This window comes from Oncorhynchus clarkii, chromosome 19 (genome assembly GCF_045791955.1).
Source record: "Oncorhynchus clarkii lewisi isolate Uvic-CL-2024 chromosome 19, UVic_Ocla_1.0, whole genome shotgun sequence".
NCBI classification, from domain to species: Eukaryota; Metazoa; Chordata; class Actinopteri; order Salmoniformes; family Salmonidae; genus Oncorhynchus; species Oncorhynchus clarkii.
In genome coordinates, this window is record NC_092165.1 from 11,358,308 (window position 1) to 11,384,389 (window position 26,082).

Sequence of the window (26,082 nt, forward strand, 5' to 3'; positions counted from 1 at the left end):
CCGATAGTAATGTCCTTCTCTCTCCGGTTTAACCATCACAGTCTAGTGACTTAACCTTCTCCTCCCTCCTCACCGATAGTAATGTCCTTCTCTCTCCGGTTTAACCATCACAGTCTAGTGACTTAACCTTCTCCTCCCTCCTCACCGATAGTAATGTCCTTCTCTCTCCGGTTTAACCATCACAGTCTAGTGACTTAACCTTCTCCTCCCTCCTCACCGATAGTAATGTCCTTCTCTCTCCGGTTTAACCATCACAGTCTAGTGACTTAACCTTCTCCTCCCTCCTCACCGATAGTAATGTCCTTCTCTCTCCGGTTTAACCATCACAGTCTAGTGACTTAACCTTCTCCTCCCTCCTCACCGATAGTAATGTCCTTCTCTCTCCGGTTTAACCATCACAGTCTAGTGACTTAACCTTCTCCTCCCTCCTCACCGATAGTAATGTCCTTCTCTCTCCGGTTTAACCATCACAGTCTAGTGACTTAACCTTCTCCTCCCTCCTCACCGATAGTAATGTCCTTCTCTCTCCGGTTTAACCATCACAGTCTAGTGACTTAACCTTCTCCTCCCTCCTCACCGATAGTAATGTCCTTCTCTCTCCGGTTTAACCATCACAGTCTAGTGACTTAACCTTCTCCTCCCTCCTCACCGATAGTAATGTCCTTCTCTCTCCGGTTTAACGATCACAGTCTAGTGACTTAACCTTCTCCTCCCTCCTCACCGATAGTAATGTCCTTCTCTCTCCGGTTTAACGATCACAGTCTAGTGACTTAACCTTCTCCTCCCTCCTCACCGATAGTAATGTCCTTCTCTCTCCGGTTTAACCATCACAGTCTAGTGACTTAACCTTCTCCTCCCTCCTCACCGATAGTAATGTCCTTCTCTCTCCGGTTTAACCATCACAGTCTAGTGACTTAACCTTCTCCTCCCTCCTCACCGATAGTAATGTCCTTCTCTCTCCGGTTTAACCATCACAGTCTAGTGACTTAACCTTCTCCTCCCTCCTCACCGATAGTAATGTCCTTCTCTCTCCGGTTTAACCATCACAGTCTAGTGACTTAACCTTCTCCTCCCTCCACACCGATAGTAATGTCCTTCTCTCTCCGGTTTAACCATCACAGTCTAGTGACTTAACCTTCTCCTCCCTCCTCACCGATAGTAATGTCCTTCTCTCTCCGGTTTAACCATCACAGTCTAGTGACTTAACCTTCTCCTCCCTCCTCACCGATAGTAATGTCCTTCTCTCTCCGGTTTAACCATCACAGTCTAGTGACTTAACCTTCTCCTCCCTCCTCACCGATAGTAATGTCCTTCTCTCTCCGGTTTAACCATCACAGTCTAGTGACTTAACCTTCTCCTCCCTCCTCACCGATAGTAATGTCCTTCTCTCTCCGGTTTAACGATCACAGTCTAGTGACTTAACCTTCTCCTCCCTCCACACCGATAGTAATGTCCTTCTCTCTCCGGTTTAACGATCACAGTCTAGTGACTTAACCTTCTCCTCCCTCCTCACCGATAGTAATGTCCTTCTCTCTCCGGTTTAACCATCACAGTCTAGTGACATAGCCTCCTCCCCCCCTCTGCTTCATTTGACATTTAGCATTTTTTACCAATTAAAAACATGCTGCATTGCATTCAAAGGAGAGCAGTATGACCATATGGAAACAACACTGGAGTGGTTGGTCAGTGGAATAACGTCACACTGCGATGCAGTACATTAAAATGATGCATGTTGGCCTTAAATGGGTTTCTGTAAAGATTGAATTACCATTAGAATGAGAGTACTGTACTGTATTCAAAACAGTGGTTAGCATAGAGCTACGATAAGAGACCAGCAGCACTGGGTGGCCAAGGCATCAGTTTAGCCAATCTGGTCTAATTTAATTGTAGTCCATGTCTTGGTTAAGGGTATGGAACATTTTTATGGTAGTGTAGGAAAACAGTGCAGGCTATTCTAACCTGACAGCTATTAGCTGGAAACGCTGTCTATAGACAAATCATACAGCGCTGCTAATTGACCTTACAAATTGCATTATAAACAACAACAAAAATGACAACCTGAAGAAGAAAAATTGGTTATCAAATTTCAATATCCCTCTAAACACCCCACCTGTAAACAAACTGTATTCCAATCCATTTCAACTCAACATAATACAAACTGACATCCCAACGCAGACCAATCTGGAACCTGAATGCAATGCAGGGTTTGGCTGCAGTCCTCCATCCTTCTCTTAGCCCATTTAACAACTGTTCAGAGATCAGTCTGGGCCCCAGACCGCAGGCTGTGTGGTGTGAGGCTGGGTGGCTCACCACTGGTCCAGGGAGACCCCCTATAGCAGGTTAGGACCTGGGAGTCCCAATGAGATCAATAGATAGGCGGCGACCACAAAACAAAGGGGAAATGGGGAAAGCCAGCGCGGCTCTAATCCAATTAGCTAAATGCAATTCCTCCCTCCTCCCAAATCAATGTCGTCTGTCTCTGCCTGCCGCAGTCCTGCCTGGACGGAACCCTGGACAGAACTCTTCCTTTCACTGTTTCGCTCTCTCTTTTTCCTCCCTCTCCCCCTTTCTTTTTCTTGTTCTCCCTTTCTTTCTCTCTCTCTCCTAGATCATTTTCCCCTGATCATGTGAAGCAGGAATTCGAGCAGAGCACTGACTGGTGATGTCTTTGGGAACCAGAAGGGCGTCCATTAAGACCACATGGTTAAGGACAGCCAGACAGTTACATTGTCCTCCTATAGCTCACACAGTTGGGTTCCCAAGCTATGGGACAGGGTCCACCAGATACACTCTCATTTGTTTAGGGAAACTAAGGTACTAAGTAGATATCCCAATAACTCCCACTGCTCAGCTTCAGCACTGTGGAACTTCTATACAATACACACTAGGCCTACAGTTTACCCTATGAGAAGTCCTGTAGACGTGTGTGTGTGTGTGTGTGTGTGTGCGCGTATGTGTGTGCGCGCGTGTGTAGCCCTGGTCAATGTTCTCCATGTCCTGTACTTCCCTCTCCTTTGTGGAGTTGTCGATGTGTCCATCTCTGCATTAAGGCTGAACAATAGAGAGTCTAGAGGCTACATCTCAACATGTTGAGTCTCAATACTGGGGGCTTTGTACTGTGGATCCATACTCCCTTGTGTCTTGTGAACTGCTGCTAGTAGAGAACTAGCGTCCACATTAGAGTAAACACACAGTTTGTAATGTGCACACGCGGCTATTGATCTAATAAAAGGGTACAAATAGACATGATTCAAACAGGACAATATCTGAAAGCCTCATCTGGCTTCTTCTGCTTCTTCTGCACAAACACTCCTGCACTAATGTCTCTTCATCTGTTAATGTCTGATGCCATCATTTCCACAAGGTGGATGCTACAGAGAAGCTGACTGTTGGCGCTAGAAGGATACGGAGTCCTTCACACACTGATGACTGATTTAGAAACATCTGCCTGGTCTGCTCACACTGCGGCACAAAACCTGCTGCTGCTCTGGCTCAGATAAAGGACACACACATTTGTGTACACACATGGGCGCGCGCACACACACTAACATATTTGTTCATTCATACAGAAAGGTGTGCATTCATCATACTTTATATACACATGTGCACTCACCCCACACAACCAACAGTTACACAGGCGTGACCTTTGACTGCACACACACACAGGATCTGCCAGACAGTCATACATGTCCAGTTGCAACTAAAGTCACCCAGCAGGTCCCAGTGGTCCAATCACATCATTTCATATTATCCCAGGTGACCATTCAGGAGTCTGCAGCAGACTACAGGGACATCTGGAAGCCACCTGAACTGGGGTCATCTAGACTAGTGCCGCTTTAGCTCAGTCTGGGCAGGCAAGGAAAGATGGAAGCGATTTCTTGAAATCTCCCTCTATCGCCCCCATGTTAAATATACTGTAGTACAGTTCATTTAACCCACTACTGTAAATACTGATGCAGGATGAAACCCCGGTCTTCTCCACCACTGACGTGTACAGGTTTGGTCATTATGATTAAAAAAAGAGGCTAGAAGTGAATGTCTAATATCACCTTATTTAACCAGAATTATAGATTTGAAAAGAGCAGGAAGACTACATTAGGCAGAGGTGATTTCACTGTAATAATGTACAGTGGGGCAAAAAAGTATTTAGTCAGCCACCAATTGTGCAAGTTCTCCCACTTAAAAAGATGAGAGAGGCCTGTAATTGCCAACAATGACCTCTGTCATTGCCAACAAAGGGTATATAACAAAGTATTGAGATAAACTTTTGTTATTGACCAAATACTTATTTTCCACCATAATTTGCAAATAAATTCATGATAAATCCTACAATGTGATTTTCTGGATTTTTTTCCCTCAATTTGTCTGTGATAGTTGAAGTGGACCTATGATGAAAATTACAGGCCTCTCTCATCTTTTTAAGTGGGAGAACTTGCACAATTGGTGGCTGACTAAATACTTCTTTGCCCCACTGTAAGTAATAAATCAGTGATAGAGGAGTCAGTGTTCATGTAATAAGAAATCATATGACTTAAAAACACAACGTTATTTTTGTGGGAAACGTATAAATAAAAATTCACATAAGAAACAGAGGCACTTCTTTTCAATTGCGTAATATACACAATGTGTTCCAAACTGCAAATAAAACATGAAATGGATAGAGGCTTAGATGCATAGCAGAAGGTGTGTGTATACAGTATGTAGATACTTCTGAACACGTGTCTGTATTTATCAGGATGCTCCCGGTGGGCTGGTTAAATTGATGAGGCCTTGTTTCTCTGATTGTTGAGGTGCAGCTCAGGATGAATATTCAATGTGTTCAGAATAGGCTTTCTAGAAACCTCAGAGCGAAGGAGGAGACAATGTGTGTGGGTAGAGGGAGAGAGTGGTAGACACACACACACACACACACACACACCAGCCGTGGGAGGAGAGATCAACAGTGACAAACAGCTCTGGTGCTACAGAGGTGGCAGGAAATCTATCAAACCGGACAATAAAATTGCAATTGAGTTTCTCCAGGATTTTTTTTTATAGCAAATGCATGTATCTGGATGGCTAGCGCCCGCCGCACCTACTCAATTCAAAGACTGCATGGGACCCTCTGTGTGTGTGTGTGTGTGTGTGTGTGTGTGTGTGTGTGTGTGTGTGTGTGTGTGTGTGTGTGTGTGTGTGGTGCTGTTTTTAGATTAGTGCTAGGGCACTGTAAACAGAGCTAAGCAGCGAGAGCATTAATCTTGTGCAATTATGGGAAAAGGGCAATTACCATCTGTCCAGTACTGAAGAGAATGATCAACTCCTCTACTCAGTCGCATACTTTTTTGCACAGCGGCTGGTATGGCAGTGTCGTAAAGTGAAACTACAGAGCAGCGTGTGATTGTGGCCATGTGCAACGTGCTACAGCAATAAGCTCGGGGCGACACACAACCCTAAACACACAAGGTGTTATTTACAAATAAACAGTCACTTTGGGTTTATTTTGTACTGCACAGGACTGATGTCAATTGGACAAGCCTATGACTTTTAACATGTGTCTTCGCATCCGCTCCCAGCTAATTTAAAAGGGTAATGTTTCTGCAAAACTATTCTTTAATATACAATATATCAATAAATATGTGAAGAATCATTCATGGTGTGCTTTCATGGAAAAAATGACATTTCTTAAAGGTCTCGTGAATAAATGCTGTGTATTTACTGCTACAGTCTACAGTGAAGAAAGCAATCATCGTGATTTGATGTTTAAGCTTGTGTAAAACTATGAAGTGAAATAGTCCCTATCATTTGTCTATGAACAGCTTTAGTACAAAATGACATCACAAAAAGGAAATTACTGAAAAATGCCTGTCACGATAAGAGACTTAAAATCCCAAGGCAAAAATGCAGAAACGGCAGCAGAACCATTTGGAACAGTCTAGCCAGAATTGGCGGTGATGTCATTTTGTAGCTTTCTTTGGGTTTTTTTCCCCCACGTCTACACAACTACATATTAACTCAGCACTGTCCTTACCAATGATATGAGAAATCCTTCAGTCAGATATGATAGTGGATACACAAAGTAATTTTTTCGCATACAACCTTTAGGCTGGGTACACACGGACAGGGTTGAGGTGGGGTACGTAAATGTTGAGGTCGAGAGCTTCAGTCCTGAGAAGGAGAGAGAAAGAGCCAAATGGTGTAACTGTGCCCCCTAGTGGCCTTTATCCATCACTACACCCTCAGAACTCCATAGACATCCACCTCAACACAAAAATAGCCTAGTATCCCTCAACCAACCTTCAAATCTGCCAAGCTTTATAAACCACCCACACCACAATCCGACGCCGACCAAATTACTTCACTGCCTTGGAACCTGGCTCCGTAATCCAATATCAACAATTCATTTTTAAAACAGACTTTTTTTTAAATTGAGTTTCTGAAATAAGAAGAGCCGGTAGTTTATGTTTAACTAGAGTGGGGAACTCAATAGATAAATAAATGACTAGAAGGGATGGAAGAGGAAAAATAACTGATTCCATTAAGCCAGCACACTGCCGTTTTCACATCATAATCAGCACAAGATATCCACCAGGCTGGATCTGACGGGCAATTCTCCGAGGCACTTCTCTGTTAGTCAGTCACTATTAATCTATGAGTGGGTCATTGAGGCTAGGAGGGATCTTTGGACATTTCCTCTGAGACTGTTATTATGTCAGGGTCAAACTTAAAACATGGAAGCCCCTGACTGGTTGGATAGAGAGTTGAGATAGATCTTGACGGCTGAGCGCCCTGGAGAAGCTGAGGTAGGAGAAAGGGCAGCGAGGTGAATGGAGTCTAATTTCAGCGTGCTAAAGAAAGAGAGAGAAAGTAAGAGGAGAGTGAATGAGAGCGGGGAGTGTGTGTGATGAAAAAGAGAAAATGACGTAGTTAAAAAGAGAGAGAACAAATAGATTGGAAGAGCAAGAGAAAGAGTCGACAATCCACAGAGACGTATAGAAACCTATCCAGAAGCCCTGGTGCTCTCCGTGAGACAGAGTTTGGTTGACCGTCTGACGGGGTTAATGAGCTCTCTGACCTTGGAGTGGGTGATGGACAGGGTGTCCACCCACACGCGCCAGCCGCCCCACTCGTACTTGATGGCGTGGTAGAGCAGGATGCGGAAGATGGCGTACACCATCTCAGTGACCTTCTGCTCCTCGCTGCTCTTGGGGTTGATGAAGCACAGAGAGAGCATCCAATCCTGCCACACCGAGCACTGCAGCAGGCTTCTGATAGACACACACAAACACACACAGATATGAGCGCTCCGAAGACTCAGTACTGTATGTGCGTGCATACACACAAACATTTGAAAACAATCCTACATACACAGCACACTCATGTAGTGTACAGATACACAATATCACACATCTTCAAAACATCCTGTACTCTGAGCATATGAAGGACAAAACTTGTTGGCCTCACTGCAGTAAAGCCCCAGCACGGCGCCAGCATGAGGAACTGGGAGATGTAATCGGACAGGGGATATATGCCAGGAAAACATCCTGAACTCAACCAGAAGGCTGTACTGAAGTGATATTGGTGCCGACCTGGGTTCAAATAGTATTTGTTTCCTTTCAAATACTCCCTAGAATGGATTGATTGCGCTTGATAGAGGTTGCCTGGCGCAACTGAACCAATGGAATAGTCGCAAAACTGCAAAGCTCCGCCCACCTGGCACTCCAGGGGGGCTCAAGCAAACCCTGAAAGTATTTGAATGATTTCAAATTCTATTTGAACCCAGGTCTTGTTTAGTGGTAGTCTATTGCAGAGTAGTCCACTCCGGGGCTGAGTCATTCCTTAACTCCTGTTATATACGCTGTTATTGAACAGATCATGATCATGTCTGACAGGAAGACCCTGTCGTAGTGTGCTATGTAGTGTACTAGAATGTGGTGTACTTGGTAGTACACTTCAGGGCTGAGACGTTCCTTACCTCCGGTTATCTTTGCTGTTATTGAACAGTTTGATCATGTCTGACAGGAAGACCCTGCGCACCTCCATGCTCTCTGGGGAGAGGGGAGAGTTCTTCAGCAGGGCAGCGATCACCTTCAGGACCTCTGTCAAAACACAGGAAAACACGTTCTGTTAATGCCCCGTTACGGTGTCTGACACGGTTTAGCACACACAGACCCACTACTTTGCCTGCAGGGTTACTGACTCGGGTCGTACAGAACAGACGGTCAGCAGAGGAATGCAAAGAACAGACTGTTGTCTGTCATAGTATCATATCTTCATTAAAATATGGAGTTTTTAATACTGATTCCCCAAATAAGAAGTGATTAAGCAAGAGACAGAATCTGAGAATTCATTTAAATAAATGAATACATTTAAATAAATTCTGGTTGTTTTGAAAGTAGTATGAAAATTGTGACATGCTACAATACTGATTTTAAAACATTTAAAAATATCTTAATATTGATACTGAATAATACCATTTTACTCCCTATGAGTGATTCAAATTGTGTATCCTAAATAGCAAAAAAATAACGGATTTTTCAAATGAACACACTTTCCAAGAAAACAAATCAATTGCAGAGGGAGTAAGAGTCAGACCACAATTCAACAACACAATCAGACAATTCATCTCAACATGTGTGAATCATTGTGTCACAAGCCATCTTGATTTCACTGTCAGCTGACACCTCAACATCTATGTGGTGGAAACGATCAAACAGAGTTTGATATTGTTTCAACTCAGAGATGTGTGTGTGTGTGTGTGTGTGTTTGTTTGTGTACCACGCCTGCCAGAGTCCTATGCAGGCTTCCTGGAACCCTTTCTTTAGTTAACCTAAAGAGACTGGCTGTTTAGATGAATTATATAGACTATGTCAGTGTCCATTTAGCTTGAGTCAGGAAGGGGGGGTTTATGATCTCACTTTGTCGTCTTGGACCTTGGTGGTAACCGATGGTAACCAACAAGGACCCCTCGCAGCCCAGACGTTTGTTGTTTCTATACGCCTTAGTCAATCAAATTATGAATCACTGAACTCTCACTGCCAGAAAATGACCTCTGCATGTTACTGGGGGATGGAGAGATGTGAGTATAGGGTCTTTTTTCCCCCCCATTTGGTCTTGGGTTCTTTCCATGGAGTTAATTTAAGGGAAATGGTACTTCCTTAGTTTGTTTGATTCGCTCTGACGTTACTAAAGACTGCAATCAGGCCCATTTTGAGGCTTCAGAGCAGATAACATCAAGAAGAGAACGCAGGCAGCTACAGTAAAGGAGAAACAGACTCCATGGTGCTCCCATGGCTCAGAACTCCCATAAAGTGTGTTCAGTTCACATGCAAAAAGCACATAGTCTCCATGTAGTTTACGCTGCACACGACTGGATGCCTTTACCACAATAAAGGGCCTTAATAATCAATGTGTGACTATGAGATGTGTAGCACACACACACACACACACAAATGGAGCGTAATTGTACGATTAGAGCAGGGTTCAAGTAAACCTCGGTTGTGATTTCAGCCTGACTCAGTTCTTTTCCCCCTCTCCGCCACAGCTGGGGAAGTTGATTCTCCCACATATGAAAAGGTTTTGAGAGCTGGCATGTGAAATTAAGAGGTAAGTAATGGTCTGAAAATACTAGACGAGGACAGGATGAGACAAGTACATTGATCAAAGCAATGAGGTTGCTATGAGCTTGTTACGTTGCATCAAACAGAAACTAAGCATGAACGTTGTCCCTCTTAATGAGGCATGTATATGAAAATATGCCACTGGTAGTAACCGGGAAACAGCTACATCTCTGGGAGTATTACTTTAAATGACTGTATGTGTACATTATCAGAATATTAAAAAGATAAAGATCAAATGAGAACCCCTTTGCAGAAGACAGGACCAGAATTCAAACCATTTTAATGTTTCTAATTGCCCAGAAAAACAGTACATTTGTCTGTGTGATTCATTTTGAATTCCTGTTCCTCTAAACTCTTATTAAAAACACCACATAATGCAATAGTATATCAACTTAATGAAATATTAAGTTGCCATGTAAGCTTGCGTCATTTCCCGGATGGATCAAATACCTACTTTTGAAAAATGACAGTTGAGTTTCTAAAGTAGGAAAAGGCTTCTTATTAACATGATATAATGCCGCAGGGCCTGGTGTTGATTTCATGAGGTCTTTAACGATGCACTCATTTTATTCAGTTCCACTTCAGCTGTTTTGTGAACATCAACTGAATAAAACTGATATTTCACAACTTTAATTTGCTGTGAAACATTATTTAAAAAAAATGTACTATCACAATATAATTTCATTACGTAGCTTTTTTTTCTCTCGATAGCTACTCGTCTTGATTATTTTTTCAAAAAAACGATGGACTTAAAATGTACCAGCTGAATCTTATAGCCCAACACGACCACTATTAGCCTAATCGTATATGATCACATACCGTTTGAGTAGTATAATTCTGTAGCCTCAATTTATGCTCCACATTTGTTGGCCAGTATATAACACTGGCAGCGGCCGTAAGGGAGAGGAGGCTCTCTAGGTCTGGTCAAGCATGCAGCGGTAGGTAAAGGTGATTTATTTAGTGGTGGGGTGCCGAGGGGTGACTCACGCGGGTTGACAATCTTCACATTGGAGTCGGGGTCCGGATGCTGTTTATGGATCACTTGAGTGCAGATCTGCTCGGTCAGGATCTACGGAGAAGGAGAGAGAGAAAGAAGAGACGAGGGGAGAAAAGGGAGAAATAGAGGAGAGCCATAAATACTTTTATGTGAATCTATAGCTCATAGTAACAGCACCAAGAAGTACATGAGTTCCACATTGCAATTCCACAGTCACACGTAGTCAATTCAACCAGGATCTGCACAGAAAAGGGAGAAATGAGATTTACATAAATACTTTTCTGCATCTATAGCTCATACTAACAGCACCAGGGAAGAGGTACATTGGGCCATACAGAAATCCACATATGTTCACCAAGTCTTTACAGAAGAAATACGTAACAAGAATCAGTGACGAATCGAATAGAAGGCAATATCTCACAGTAACAGCAGAGGAGGAATACATGAAATTCCCCCAGTGTCTCCTGACAATCCCATATATTTACAAGGTCAGATTCAATGATTCCTGTGGAGTTTAATATAGTGTGCATTAATGTCCATCAAAAGTCTTGGTATGCCATTATAACATAGATACATTAACACAAATGACCATCATTTGAGTTAAGTTATTCCCAATAGGTAATAATAGAACATCATGATTCAAAACGGACTGAAATGTTTTCAGAAGGGATATGCTATTCAGGTCCAGACAGAAGGAGAATAGCTAGAGCTGACGCAGGCAACAGGAAAACTAGTTTAACTACACGTTCTATACAACTTAATCAAACTATAAAAGTGTTAAATAACTCAGAAAACACTTCTAATCTAAATAATGTCTTCTCAGAATGAATTCATGTGCCCAAAATGGAGGGCAGTTAGAATTAGGATTTATGGGGGAGGCAGAGAAAATAGCTTCGTATGTCAACTACTGCATTTTCTTATAGACTCTCCTACACATACACGGCAAGGAAGAGACGAGGGAGGGACTAACTGACCTCGAAGAGCACGTTGTAGGTTGTCATGCTGAACTGGTTGGAGTGCAGAATCAATCGCTCGTTGAGCAGGGAGAAGAGCCCGTGACCCAGCATGACCTCTGACTTCCTCCTGGAACAAAGGTCAAGGGTCAAACGGTCAGTGAGTATCCATTGACATTTGGTACCAGCGCATTGATCACTGTATCCACAGTGTATCGTGTTGCACTTAATTACATGCAAACATTTTACCTAGACAGTTAACTATAAATTCACAAAAGCATTAATTGGCACCATTGTATGGTATAGCAAGCAATGTTTCCAAAATGTTGGGCAGTACATATTCCATTTTGGGTTGTCGGTCAAGGACTGGTTGAGGACAGACAAGGAAAATTCCCGAAGCCATAGGGTGAGTCACGGACTATGAATGTTTGTGAACCGCCGCTTGTGTAAGTTTACCAGTGCATCAGAACACATTTGAACACAGTTGAAAGACATGAAAAAAAGCAACCCTGCAGAGGCCTGTCAGGACCCTTCAAAGACAAGTATCCCTCAGAGCTTTCATCTCTGAGTATCACTCATCTGTACATATTCTGGGATGATAAAGCTAGTATTAGTCAGACTGTCTCAGACTTTTTCTCTCAGGCCCCCCTTCCAGCATTAGGGAACGTCCTCTACACACGTACGCATGCCCACGTCGATTTCTAAGGGCACAAGTACTGTTTATGACAAACTGTTCGGGCACCTCTTGTTGGCGGAGAGAAAATGTTGCAAATATTTCCTGCAATATGACTTTTTTTATGGGGTGCAGAGCAAATGTGGCAGGTTTAAAGCATGTCCAATGTGTTTTCATGTGATATTTCTGTGACTCAGACGTTACAACAACATCTATGGGCTAAAAAACCTAGATAAAAAATGTTAGCTGACATGGGCTAGTTGATCTGGACATTTCTGACAAGCTTGTGCATTTTACTATTCCAACTTTCAAAAGAAAGTTGGACTGTGTTCCCGTAACAACAAAAAGAGTGAAATGTTTTTTCTTTTTTTGGGGGGGGGCACTGGGGCTGAGGATGAGGCTAGAGCTGAGGATGATGCCGGGGATGAGGATGACGCTGGGGCTGGGGAATATGTACTACCACTGATCAAAAGTTTAGAAGATCAAAAAGGAATCAGTAGAATTGGAAATAGAGCCTCAATGAGACCTGCACTGTATTTCATCCTGGGTTGTTGTCTTTCGACTCTGACATCTTAATTGGTCGCTGAACCAAAGGAGGCTTACGAGTGGCTAATTTGTTATCTAAAACACTTCTACACAACTAGAGGCAATTTACTTTCCAGAGAGAAATAGAAGGGGCTTTAATACCAGCTATTCATTTTACTAGGAGGCTGAACGAGGATTAGATATCGACCTCCACCTGAATGAGACCCTTTTCTCTGTAGATACTCATCTCCATGATGGGATTGGCTCTTAGAAACATATAACTGAGGAGAGGCCATTTTGAATTGAAAACCCTTTTGGCTGCCTGAAGGTAAATGACTATAGAATAGGAATAATTACATCAATGACTGAGTCTAACTGAGTCCTTTAATCTGGAAGAAATATACTTTTAATGTCCACGGCAGAATTTAGTGCTTTTATGTGACCAAACGTGCGGACAATTCTTAATAATATTCTACAGACAAGAGTACAAGGTAAGTGACAGCAACATATTAGTTGTTCTTACTTAGCGGGCAAGTGTTTGAGGAAGTAGCCCAAGACTTTGAGTGCCTGAACTCTGATTCCTTCACTGTTGGACGCCAGCAGCTTGTAAATGGCCCTGTACAGAAACAAAGACAAACACACCAATAACAAACGTCTCATTTTTTATCACATTTAACAGTTTCTCAAATGATAAAACCTAAAAGAGTGTATCAGAACCAAACATTTACAGAATCACTTCATGACAGATTATATCTGCTTTGTGAACCTACTATACAGTTGTACAGGACATCTACTTGGGTCGTAAAATAGAGGTGGTTGGAGCCTTTATGAGTGGCGTCAGGCAAAGATTTCCAGAAGCCTTTAAAGTGGGCCTATATCAGACACCAGCCCAGACATGCATGGTTGACACACTACATTTAACCCCGTGACAGAGAATGCCAACAGGGTGACTAAATAAGCCAGAGAAATCTTGTGCGCCGTCGTCGCCGAATGTCAATAGTCCTGCTGATAAAGGATCAAATGAAGCCAGTAAACCATCTGTATTGGCCTCGGTGTCATCTGGCTTCATTTTGGCTTCATGAAACACAAACAGAACCACAAGGGCACATCTGATGGCAGCCTAGTCCCTTTATAGCCTCTGGTTAAAAGTAGTGCACTATTATACAGGAAATAGGGTACCGTCTCCGGCACTACAAATGTAACACGGTACCATTTCGACGGCACACACAAAGTAGGCTAACATCACAGCGATCTTGTTCTCTGAGGCCGCAGGGCCTGTGGTGGAGTGTGCGCCACCCGTTGCCACGGGAGATGACGTTAGTTACAGCACCGTCATAGAAGTCAAACGACTGGAACGGGCACTCCCATTGGAGCTCTGTGATGGGCGGCGGGTCATTCTATTCCTGAAGCTCACCGTACTCCGTTGCGCTGATCAAAGGCCTGCACCATGGAGCCGTGATGCTCCGACATCAGAGCCACCAGCAGCTGAAGCACATCCATTAGATTGTCGTCCTGGGAAAATAAATACAGTTGTACTGAATTGAATGAATCAGATCAGGGAGGAGGCCCTGTTGTTAGCATTATTAGCAATATGATAAATAGTGTGTGTGTGCGCGCACTAATGGGCTCGCAATTAGCATCGCCTTTCACTGTGTAGTCATTCAACCCAACGAGAGATGAATAGTGTGGCTAGTGGGTGTGCTGTTACGCCATGTATCATCATGAAGCAGACACCAAAACACACCCTACTGTACAGATACCAACATGGATGCAGAGTACACACAAACACAGGCATTGACCATGTAAGTGCAATAATTAACTGTTTATTTTCGCACTAATTATTGATTAATTGGTGACACACAACATCAAAGATCGAACCAGTTTCCATCTTGATTAGCTACGGAAACAGATCATTAGTCGTTGATAACAAATGTTGACGGAATGAATAATACACAGAAACAAGGGAATTATCTGATGAATGAACAATCCACAGAAGACTGCAGAGCTCCTGAAGGAGAGCGGTTAATCCCCTCGTTCCTGCAGGGATCATTCCTGCCCGTTTTACAGCACCATCATTTCTCTATGCATCACTGCAGTGTAAACACAGAGGCTTCTGTGAGCGAGGGCTTGGTGAAACTTGGCAACGGTTAAAAAGAGCCTGGTCGGTTCCCCGGCCAAGTGTGATTGGTCTGTCTATCTATAGCAGAGAGGAGAGAGGGTCTGGGAGGCCGGAGCTGTTGGCTTAGAGTGCCACCTAGTGGGCAGTTTTATACCTCAAAACTGTAAAGGAGCATCGAGTAAGGACGAACAGGAATTGACACTGCATGGTGCAGCTGCATAATCATTTTAACAATAAAGTATCTATTGTATAAAAAGTAGTGCACCGTATAGGACATTATATTTTGCATGATTTTTTAGTTGTCACCTCATGCATGGTGAGCAGGTAGTTGAGAATACTCTGAAGCTCATCTTCCTTCACTCCGTAATCCTGAAAATAGAGAGTACAGAATATAAATCTAACTTCTCACCGATCATAGTTATTGGAGATTAACATTAGGTGCAAAAAGGCGAAATATATATATTATTTTGAATATCAAACGAGATTCTCATTATATACACTTTATAAACTAACCTTCATTATGAGTTGTTTCACAAACAGCAGCAGAAAGGCTCTGAGAGAGTGGATCTCCTTCTGATTGGGTCTCGGACCGTCTACACACACAGACACACACACACACACACGCAGAGATAAAGTCATTAGAGAAGGTCTGTTGTCAAAAGGATGTTATTTAGGATGCGATGCAGAACGCACAGCTGTAGGTAGACAATACAAAATGTTTATTCTAGGTTTAGCAGACAACATAGAGGTACAAGAACGACAGGAAAGCACATTCTGCAGGGGACACAAAGGACTGGATGATGGACCCAGGTCCACACAGCAAAAGCAGCGTGCTGCTCAACTTCCATGTCAACACTACAGCAACACTGGTCTAGGGGAGGAGATGTACCCGTCTGTATCAGTGTGTGTAGAAAAGTGTGTGATAGTGGAAATATGAAAGAGTGTGGTGTGTGTGTTCTCTTACCGAGGCCCTTGGGCGTGACTCCGCTGCGGTCCTGGGGGTTGACGACCCAGTAGTAGTACTTGAGCGTGTGCATGACCTGCAGTACCGTGCCCACCCTGCGGATGGCGTTGTAGATGGTCACCGTGCTGATGAACTCGGTGGACAGGTAGGTGTACAACACCAACTGCACCTGGGGGGTGAACACGCACACGCGCACACGCACACGCACACACACACACACACACACACACACACACACACACACACACACACACACACACACACACACACACACACACACGTAAGAACACATACAGTCGACTAACCGATGCCCCCGCACATTGACTCTGTACCGGTACCCCCTGTATATAGTCTCGCTATTGTTATTTTACTACAGCTCTTTAATTATTTGTTACTTCATATATTATTATTAAATATATATATATTTTTTTACTTATCTATTTTTTACTGAACACTTATTTTTCTTAAAACTGCATCGTTTGTTAAGGGCTTGTAAGTAAGCATTTCACTGATTTGATTTGAGGTGAAAAACCGAGCATGAGGTGAGGCAGAAATAAAATTCAATAGCCTAACCGACTGAATGGTGGGCTGTCGCTCTCATGTACTGGAGGAGAGACACAAGGACTAGAGTATGAAAGGATGATGATGGGATGGACAGAGGTGGATGGGTGTGTGTGCCTGTCTACACGTCACATGTGTCTGTGCATGTGTGTGTGCCTTCATGTGCCTACCTGCTTGCACAACTGTGTCCTTGACTGTGTGTCACCGTGCATGTGTGTGTCACCGTGCATGCGTCTACCTGCCTGCACATGTGTGTGTTCCTGTGCCAGTACCTCTCCTCTCTTACCTTGGCAGGGGCATGGATCCAGATGGCAGGGTTGAACAGGATGTGGTCACACAGCTGCTTGAGCAGCAGGACGCCGTTCTGCAGGTTGCTGAGGTAACGGGCGAAGGCCAGCACGATGTCCAGGACGGACCGAGTCACATGCACCTTGGAAGACTACAGAGGAGGGAGGAGAGGGAGGGAGCGGAGGACACCCACAGAGAGAAAGGTGAATCAGGTTAACTCTGTGTCTAACAAGCCCACTGTAACCTCTAAATGCAGCTAAGCAATTAGGGCCTTAGATGTAAATAGACATTTAGAGTAACCTGTATACCTGACCACACACACTCGGACACAATCAACAAGCTACAAGATGTAGGGGCGTTTAGCACTGGTCTCAGAACAGACAAATGCAGTATGGAATTGGAGGGCACAGCACTGAGGCTGAAGGACAGACAGCTCCTATCTGCTCCTCTCTGATGTAATGGACAGAGTGCTGGGAAATCATATTATCCACCTTTCAATTTCAGCACAGAACAGCAATTAGGACAGACGAGAGGAAGACTGCAGAGTGTGAATGTGTCTCTGGCGAGGGGGGTGGTGGTGTGTGTATCACGTCTCTCACCTTCTCCAGGGTGTAACCGATGACCAGGAAGCCCTTGCAGGCCAGGACCTGCTCTTGCATAGCCACAGAGTTCTTCAGCAGCTCCATCACAAAGGACAGCAAAGTGCAACTGGGGGGGAGAGAGAGAGAGACAGAGAGAGAGTGGTTAGCTGCTGAGTAAGACTTGCCCCTTACAGGGTATATCCTATAGTAATGGCTAATATAATGAGGGTGTCACCATTCTACCATTCTGCTGTGAGAACACAATCTATGCAACACCTTCCCCTTGAGGGCAGACAAAAGCCACAAGGCCATGATTGAGAACATCACTCAAGGACTAGGTCACTAATATTCACAGCTGGTATCCAGGTTTAGTGAGTAGGACAAGACATCACTCAAGGACTAGGGCACTAATATTCACAGCTGGTATCCAGGTTTAGTGAGTAGGACAAGACAACATTACTCATGGACTAGGTCACTAATATTCACAGCTGGTATCCAGGTTTAGTGAGTAGGACAAGACAACATTACTGAAGGACTAGGGCACTAATATTCACAGCTGGTATCCAGGTTTAGTGAGTAGGACAAGACAACATCACTCAAGGACTATGTCACTAATATTCACAGCTGGTATCCAAGTTTAGTGAGTAGGACAAGACAACATCACTCAAGGACTAGGGCACTAATATTCACAGCTGGTATCCAGGTTTAGTGAGTAGGACAAGACAACATCACTGAAGGACTAGGTCACTAATATTCACAACTGGTATCCAGGTTTAGTGAGTAGGACAAGACAACATTACTGAAGGACTAGGGCACTAATATTCACAACTGGTATCCAGGTTTAGTGAGTAGGACAAGACAACATTACTGAAGGACTAGGGCACTAATATTCACAACTGGTATCCAGGTTTAGTGAGTAGGACAAGACAACATCACTGGACTAGGTCACTAATATTCACAGCTGGTATCCAGGTTTAGTGAGTAGGACAAGACAACATCACTGAAGGACTAGGTCACTAATATTCACAACTGGTATCCAGGTTTAGTGAGTAGGACAAGACAACATTACTGAAGGACTAGGGCACTAATATTCACAGCTGGTATCCAGGTTTAGTGAGTAGGACAAGACAACATTACTGAAGGACTAGGGCACTAATATTCACAGCTGGTATCCAGGTTTAGTGAGTAGTACAAGACAACATCACTCAAGGACTATGTCACTAATATTCACAGCTGGTATCCAAGTTTAGTGAGTAGGACAAGACAACATCACTCAAGGACTAGGGCACTAATATTCACAGCTGGTATCCAGGTTTAGTGAGTAGGACAAGACAACATCACTGAAGGACTAGGTCACTAATATTCACAACTGGTATCCAGGTTTAGTGAGTAGGACAAGACAACATTACTGAAGGACTAGGGCACTAATATTCACAACTGGTATACAGGTTTAGTGAGTAGGACAAGACAACATTACTGAAGGACTAGGGCACTAATATTCACAACTGGTATCCAGGTTTAGTGAGTAGGACAAGACAACATCACTGGACTAGGTCACTAATATTAACAGCTGGTATCCAGGTTTAGTGAGTAGGACAAGACAACATCACTGAAGGACTAGGTCACTAATATTCACAACTGGTATCCAGGTTTAGTGAGTAGAACAAGACAACATTACTGAAGGACTAGGGCACTAATATTCACAGCTGGTATCCAGGTTTAGTGAGTAGGACAAGACAACATTACTGAAGGACTAGGTCACTAATATTCACAACTGGTATCCAGGTTTAGTGAGTAGGACAAGACAACATTACTGAAGGACTAGGGCACTAATATTCACAGCTGGTATCCAGGTTTAGTGAGTAGGACAAGACAACATCACTGAAGGACTAGGGCACTAATATTCACAGCTGGTATCCAGGTTTAGTGAGTAGGACAAGACAACATTACTGAAGGACTAGGGCACTAATATTCACAGCTGGTATCCAGGTTTAGTGAGTAGGACAAGACAACATTACTGAAGGACTAGGGCACTAATATTCACAACTGGTATCCAGGTTTAGTGAGTAGGACAAGACAACATCACTAAAGGACTAGGGCACTAATATTCACAACTGGTATCCAGGTTTAGTGAGTAGGACAAGACAACATTACTGAAGGACTAGGGCACTAATATTCACAGCTGGTATCCAGGTTTAGTGAGTAGGACAAGACAACATTACTGAAGGACTAGGGCACTAATATTCACAGCTGGTATCCAGGTTTAGTGAGTAGGACAAGACAACATTACTGAAGGACTAGGGCACTAATATTCACAACTGGTATCCAGGTTTAGTGAGTAGGACAAGACAACATCACTGAAGGACTAGGGCACTAATATTCACAGCTGGTATCCAGGTTTAGTGAGTAGGACAAGACAACATTACTGAAGGACTAGGGCACTAATATTCACAACTGGTTTCCAGGTTTAGTGAGTAGGACAAGACAACATCACTGAAGGACTAGGGCACTAATATTCACAACTGGTATCCAGGTTTAGTGAGTAGGACAAGACAACATTACTGAAGGACTAGGGCACTAATATTCACAACTGGTATCCAGGTTTAGTGAGTAGGACAAGACAACATTACTGAAGGACTAGGGCACTAATATTCACAACTGGTATCCAGGTTTAGTGAGTAGGACAGGACAACCTTATGATTGCCATTTGCACTGCCATCATGCATGGTTGAATCCATTGAATGAACAAAACAACTTCTACTTAGTGAAAAGCAAAATACTCCAGACTGCAGGGCGAGTTCAAACACCGCCCCCACCAACACAATGCACGTTCTCCCACATGGCTACGCACAGATGTGTACAGTATTTTAAAAGAACTTAATAAAGTCAATCAATCGCCGAATAGAATAAGACAGTAGTCCACTACCAGACAGAGGTGTCCAGTTCATCGCTGGTGTGCTGGAGGTGATCCAGCTGTGCAAACAGGGGGAAGAGGACCTGCACTCCCCCGATGGAGTGGATGGCACTCTGGACCGAGTGGGTCACCACAGCCTTCACATCCTGAAGAAGGGAGGAATACATACACAAGGATCAGGGGTAGAATTACGGTAGAATCAGAACCCTATCAGAACCCTATGGACTGGAGACAAAGGCTGGGTCTTGTCAGGCTGCTTCTGCTTTCGTCTCAGGTGGAAAACAATGCGGATTGGAGGCGGTGTCACATTTCTCCCTTGTACACCTGGTGTGGCGTTGAAAACACAGTATAACGCCTCTGAACATCTGTCTCCTTTACAGCACTATTACACCTGTCGCTAACGGTGACGGGCTGAGTGGCGGGTGCGTTACCGCGACGTTGAGTTAGTCTCCGAGGCAACATGGCTCAGGTGTCTAGTATGTTTACCCTGATGAGGGTTTTGCTAAATGAGTTCTGTGGATAGAATATTTTCGTGGTTTCTTACGGTCAGATCCCACAGCAGCTAAATGTGCTATTATGAGCAAGGCCCTTTTCCTCGTGCGTTTACGGTTCCATCTACCAACTAAACAAGCCATTAGTCATTGTGAACACATACGTAGAGGACACTAATTTACAGACACACGTCCATGAATGGAATACTAACAATATGCTAACAATAAACGATGGGGTTTGGGTGTGTGTGTGTGTGTGTGTGTGTGTGTGTGTGTGTGTGTGTGTGTGTGTGCGCGCGTGCACAAACATACAGGCCGAGCTGCCTCAGAAAGACAAAGGAGCTCATGCGTTGACTAAACGCGCTGTAAGGCTCAGAGACAAAACTCAACTGCAGTGAGAGAGACAATAGGAGAATTCAATGTAATTCAATAAAAAGGACAGCTGTGTGTGTGTGTGTGTGTGTGTGTGTGTGTGTGTGCGCGCTGCCAAGGTCTTCCTAATGTGCATTTAATCAGGCCTGCAGACGACCTTCTGTGATAAAGAAAGTCAAAAATATGGATTTGAATGAGAGTTGGAGAGAAATACATTTGTGAAGCACTTTCATTACAGTACTCGTCATCTAGTTGTTGCTACCTGGAACTTACATGGTAACAAGTAGCCACCAGAACGTCCCAATTTACTTGACCTCATAAATAAATTAACTCATCATCCTCAGTAACTACAAGGTCAAATAAAGTATTGTATAATATAATAAAGTGCTTAAAGAAAACTCAGGAAACACCACCTTGGTTCAATATAGAAGTGACTGGTTGGCAGATCTAATTCTGTAATAGAACAGGGTAGTGTTCTGTTCCCAGCCTGCTAGCCAGCCAGGTACAGAGTGGTTCATTCTCACCTTTATCTTAAAGGAACAATCCACCCGAAAACACTCATTCCTTTCGTTTACAGTGTTAAATAACACCACTATGTGAGAACAATATTTTTTGTGAACAAATGTTTCATTTTAGCGTCATAATAAGTTTGGTAGCAACATGGAAAATCGTTGTGGAAGTCTGTTGTAGCTCAAGTTTACGACAAAATCCACAATGCAATGCTCTCTATGGGCTGGCTGGATAGCTTGCTAGCAAACGTAGCTGCACACAATAATACCAAACACAAAATCAGCATGTGAAGTAGCTAGTCTGCTGTAAAATCCCCTAAACAAACTGCACTATCAATGTAGGAGACTACAACCTCACTATGTTCAACCTGCAGATCGATGTCAAATCAAATGTATTTGTCACATACACGTGTTTAGCAGATGTTATTGTGGGTGTAGCGAAATGCTTGTGTTTCTAGCTCCAACAGTGCAGTAATATCTAACAAGTAATATCTAACCATTTCAAAAACAATACACACAAATCTACAGTAAAGGAATGGAATTAAGAATATTTAAATATTTGGATGAGCAATGTCAGAGCGGCATAGACTAAGATACAGTAGAATAGGATAGAATACAGTACATACATAACATAAACTAAGATACAGTAGAATAGGATAGAATACAGTACATACATAACATAGACTAAGATACAGTAGAATAGGATAGAATATAGTACATACATAACATAGACTAAGATACAGTAGAATAGGATAGAATACAGTACATACATAACATAGACTAAGATACAGTAGAATAGGATAGAATACAGTACATACATAACAGACTAAGATACAGTAGAATAGGATAGAATACAGTACATACATAACAGACTAAGATACAGTAGAATAGGATAGAATACAGTACATACATAACATAGACTAAGATACAGTAGAATAGGATAGAATACAGTACATACATAACATAGACTAAGATACAGTAGAATAGGATAGAATACAGTACATACATAACATAGACTAAGATACAGTAGAATAGGATAGAATACAGTACATACATAACATAGACTAAGATACAGTAGAATAGGATAGAATACAGTACATACATAACATAGACTAAGATACAGTAGAATAGGATAGAATACAGTACATACATAACAGACTAAGATACAGTAGAATAGGATAGAATACAGTACATACATAACATAGACTAAGATACAGTAGAATAGGATAGAATACAGTACATACATAACATAGACTAAGATACAGTAGAATAGGATAGAATACAGTACATACATAACATAGACTAAGATACAGTAGAATAGGATAGAATACAGTACATACATAACATAGACTAAGATACAGTAGAATAGGATAGAATACAGTACATACATAACATAGACTAAGATACAGTAGAATAGGATAGAATACAGTACATACATAACAGACTAAGATACAGTAGAATAGGATAGAATACAGTACATACATAACAGACTAAGATACAGTAGAATAGGATAGAATACAGTACAAACATAACATAGACTAAGATACAGTAGAATAGGATAGAATACAGTACATACATAACATAGACTAAGATACAGTAGAATAGGATAGAATACAGTACATACATAACAGATGGGGAATGCAAAATATGTCAACATTATTAAAGTGACTAGTGTTCCATTATTAAAGTGACTAGTGTTCCATTATTAAAGTGACTAGTGTTCCATTATTAAAGTGGCTAGTGTTCCATTATTAAAGTGACTAGTGTTCCATTATTAAAGTGACTAGTGTTCCATTATTAAAGTGACTAGTGTGCCATTATTAAAGTGACTAGTGTTCCATTATTAAAGTGACTAGTGTTCCATTATTAAAGTGACTAGTGTTCCATTATTAAAGTGACTAGTGTTCCATTATTAAAGTGACTAGTGTTCCATTATTAAAGTGACTAGTGTTCCATTATTAAAGTGACTAGTGTTCCATTATTAAAGTGACTAGTGTTCCATTATTAAAGTGACTAGTGTTCCATTATTAAAGTGACTAGTGTTCCATTATTAAAGTGGCCAGTGATTTAAAGTCTATGTATATGTGCCTCACCGAGTGAAGTCTGAAATTCAGCACCGGCAGATATACTTTTGAGGAGATGGGAAAAGTTGCCCATGCTACATCAATGGGCTGCGCGGTGCATTCTGGGCGATTCTGGGACAAATTTGTTGGATACGTTCCCAACCAGCAGACTGTCATTGGATTCCTATCTCCTTTCACTCCTTGCACTCTGGACTAAAGAGGCAGGCAAATGGGAAAAATGTGCTAGGCCCTCCATTAAATTACACATTTCTAGAGGTAGGAATATCACAGAAATATGATCAGCATTCACATTGGAGAGAAGGTATCCTCCCGAATTATGACTTCGGCCAGTATTGAAATCTGACATGTATGATAGACATTTTGGCGATCTAAAAGTCGTATTCCTGTTAACTTTCAGTGTAGTGAGAGAGACTATCACGGTGCTACTTCATATGAGACGGATTTCTGCCTGCTTGAATGGCAATAATGGCAATGAAATCTTGAAATGACACAGGGAAATCGATAGAACATCACTCAGAGATGCACGAAAACAATATAACATTCAAAATGGGTGAACTTTTCATTTAATTAGAGGCAGATAGAGCCAGATGGAGGTGCTTCATTATCTGTCTGAAGTGTGTGTGTGTGTGTGTGTGTGTGTGTGTGTGTGTGTGTGTGTGTGTGTGTGTGTGTGTGTGTGTGTGTGTGTGTGTGTATGTATATATGTGTGGGTGTGTGTGCGAAGGTGTGGGTGTGCTTGGGTTACAGGTTAGGGTTAGGGTTAAGGGTCAGGGCCAATAGGATTTTGAATGGAAATTAATTGTAGGTCCCCCGTGAAGATAGAAGAACAAAACGTGTGTGTGTGTGTGTGTGTTGGGAACAAGCGGCTGAGGCACCTGAGTAGGGGATAAGAATAACCTGCAGAAGTGCCATTAGTCAGGGTGGATTGATAATTTCTTTCAACATTGACTCGATGTCTAGCTTATTACATTCTGGTGCAGTAGCACTGCCAAAAACACATTTCTGTGCGTACGTCGGTACCTGCAGCATGAGTGCGTGTGGCGAGTGGACGAAGATGGAGGCGTTGTCCTTGGGGGAGGACTCCAGGCACAGCTGAGCGTCAGTGGCGCGGGGGTTGTAGGAGAAGGAAATGCAGGAGGACAGCTTGCCGTCGTACAGTAGGGTCTTGTGGTGCTCAGCAAACAGGAGGTCACTCTCAGCCTTGTACTTGAACGTGCCCTGAGAGAGACGGCAGAGAGGTCGTGAGTGACAGGCAGGAGACTTGAGTGTGACTTTCATTTATATTTTTCTGTTCAGTTTAAACCTTACACACTACTAGTGATAGTCTGTAGTGTATCTTGAAATAATTCATGATAGGAGAAAGGAGGAAGATCCACAATCATTAATGTTTCACATCAAATTGATGAGTGCAGACCTTCCTTGTTTGATCTATTGGGGTATCCAAATGTCAGGGTGTTTTGGAATAGTGGGACTACTGAATACTGCATGATGACTGGGCTTTGGCCTCTACCTACCTTGTAACCAGGCCCCAGCTGGTAGATGGCCAGGATCTGGGCTGCACTGAGGGCCTCGCCAAACAGATACACCGCCCCCATCTGACCACAGAACACACGGTCGGCGTCCGCCGTCTCTGACGAACCCAGGAAACACTTGTCGAAAGTCTGAAGGGAGGAAGGAAGGAAACAAGGAAGGAGAATTGAACAAGCGTTAATAAAGAGAACTATGACAACTCAAACAGCATGAATGAGTGTGAATCAACACACCATCGGCATACAGAGAACATACATCTCTATTCATCTGTTCTCTCCTGTATGTTTCCTAGAGCATGTGTAAATAGGCAGGGGATGAGCTTAGCATTGTTATCAAAAGAGGGAGAGGTATCTCAATCAGCCATATCTACTGTAGGGTATCAAGGCCCTCTGTGACACTGTCACACCAAGAGGATTGCATTAGAAAAGCATCTTCATTTGGCTAAAACTGACATGAGAATCTTGTCTTCCGCACAAGAGCGAGAGAAAAATAATTATTCCCTGTTACAGACCCAGTTCCATCCATGTGAGGAGACCGAGAGGCAGAGAGAGCGGCAGAGAGAGAGAGGGAGGCAGAGAGAGAGAGGGAGGCAGAGAGAGAGAGGGAGGCAGAGAGAGAGAGAGAGAGAGAGGGAGGCAGAGAGAGAGGCAGGCAGAGAGAGACAGAGAGGCAGAGAGAGAGGCAGGCAGAGAGAGGCAGAGAGAGAGAGAGAGAGAGGCAGGCAGAGAGAGGCAGAGAGAGAGAGAGAGAGAGAGAGTGAGAGAGAGAGAGAGAGGTTTCACCCCTGAGCCCTCTGTCAGCTGAGACAGTGATTATATCAATCAATCAGAAAGAGTGGGGCCTGTGGGGAGGTGCTGTCCTCTTCTAACAACCTGTACTGCAGTAACAATGGGTCTCCGTGGTATTTCAATCACAACATATACCA

General features: G+C 43.0%; 1 protein-coding gene across 1 annotated transcript in view; it reads right to left on the bottom strand.

Annotated features, from left to right (window-relative positions):
* LOC139374711 (lipopolysaccharide-responsive and beige-like anchor protein) overlaps positions 1–26,082 on the bottom strand; it is a 370,713-nt gene that overhangs the window by 275,058 nt on the left and 69,573 nt on the right. Inside the window, exons 9-22 of the mRNA XM_071115819.1 lie at positions 25,142–25,288; positions 24,648–24,845; positions 20,184–20,317; positions 17,276–17,384; positions 16,675–16,827; positions 15,828–15,996; positions 15,377–15,456; positions 15,170–15,232; positions 14,159–14,256; positions 13,268–13,360; positions 11,568–11,676; positions 10,584–10,665; positions 7,952–8,075; positions 7,052–7,244 (exon numbers count right to left, since the gene is read on the bottom strand). Coding sequence (XP_070971920.1) covers positions 7,052–7,244; positions 7,952–8,075; positions 10,584–10,665; positions 11,568–11,676; positions 13,268–13,360; positions 14,159–14,256; positions 15,170–15,232; positions 15,377–15,456; positions 15,828–15,996; positions 16,675–16,827; positions 17,276–17,384; positions 20,184–20,317; positions 24,648–24,845; positions 25,142–25,288 — 1,752 coding nt within the window. The remainder of the gene's footprint in view (positions 1–7,051; positions 7,245–7,951; positions 8,076–10,583; positions 10,666–11,567; positions 11,677–13,267; positions 13,361–14,158; positions 14,257–15,169; positions 15,233–15,376; positions 15,457–15,827; positions 15,997–16,674; positions 16,828–17,275; positions 17,385–20,183; positions 20,318–24,647; positions 24,846–25,141; positions 25,289–26,082) is intronic.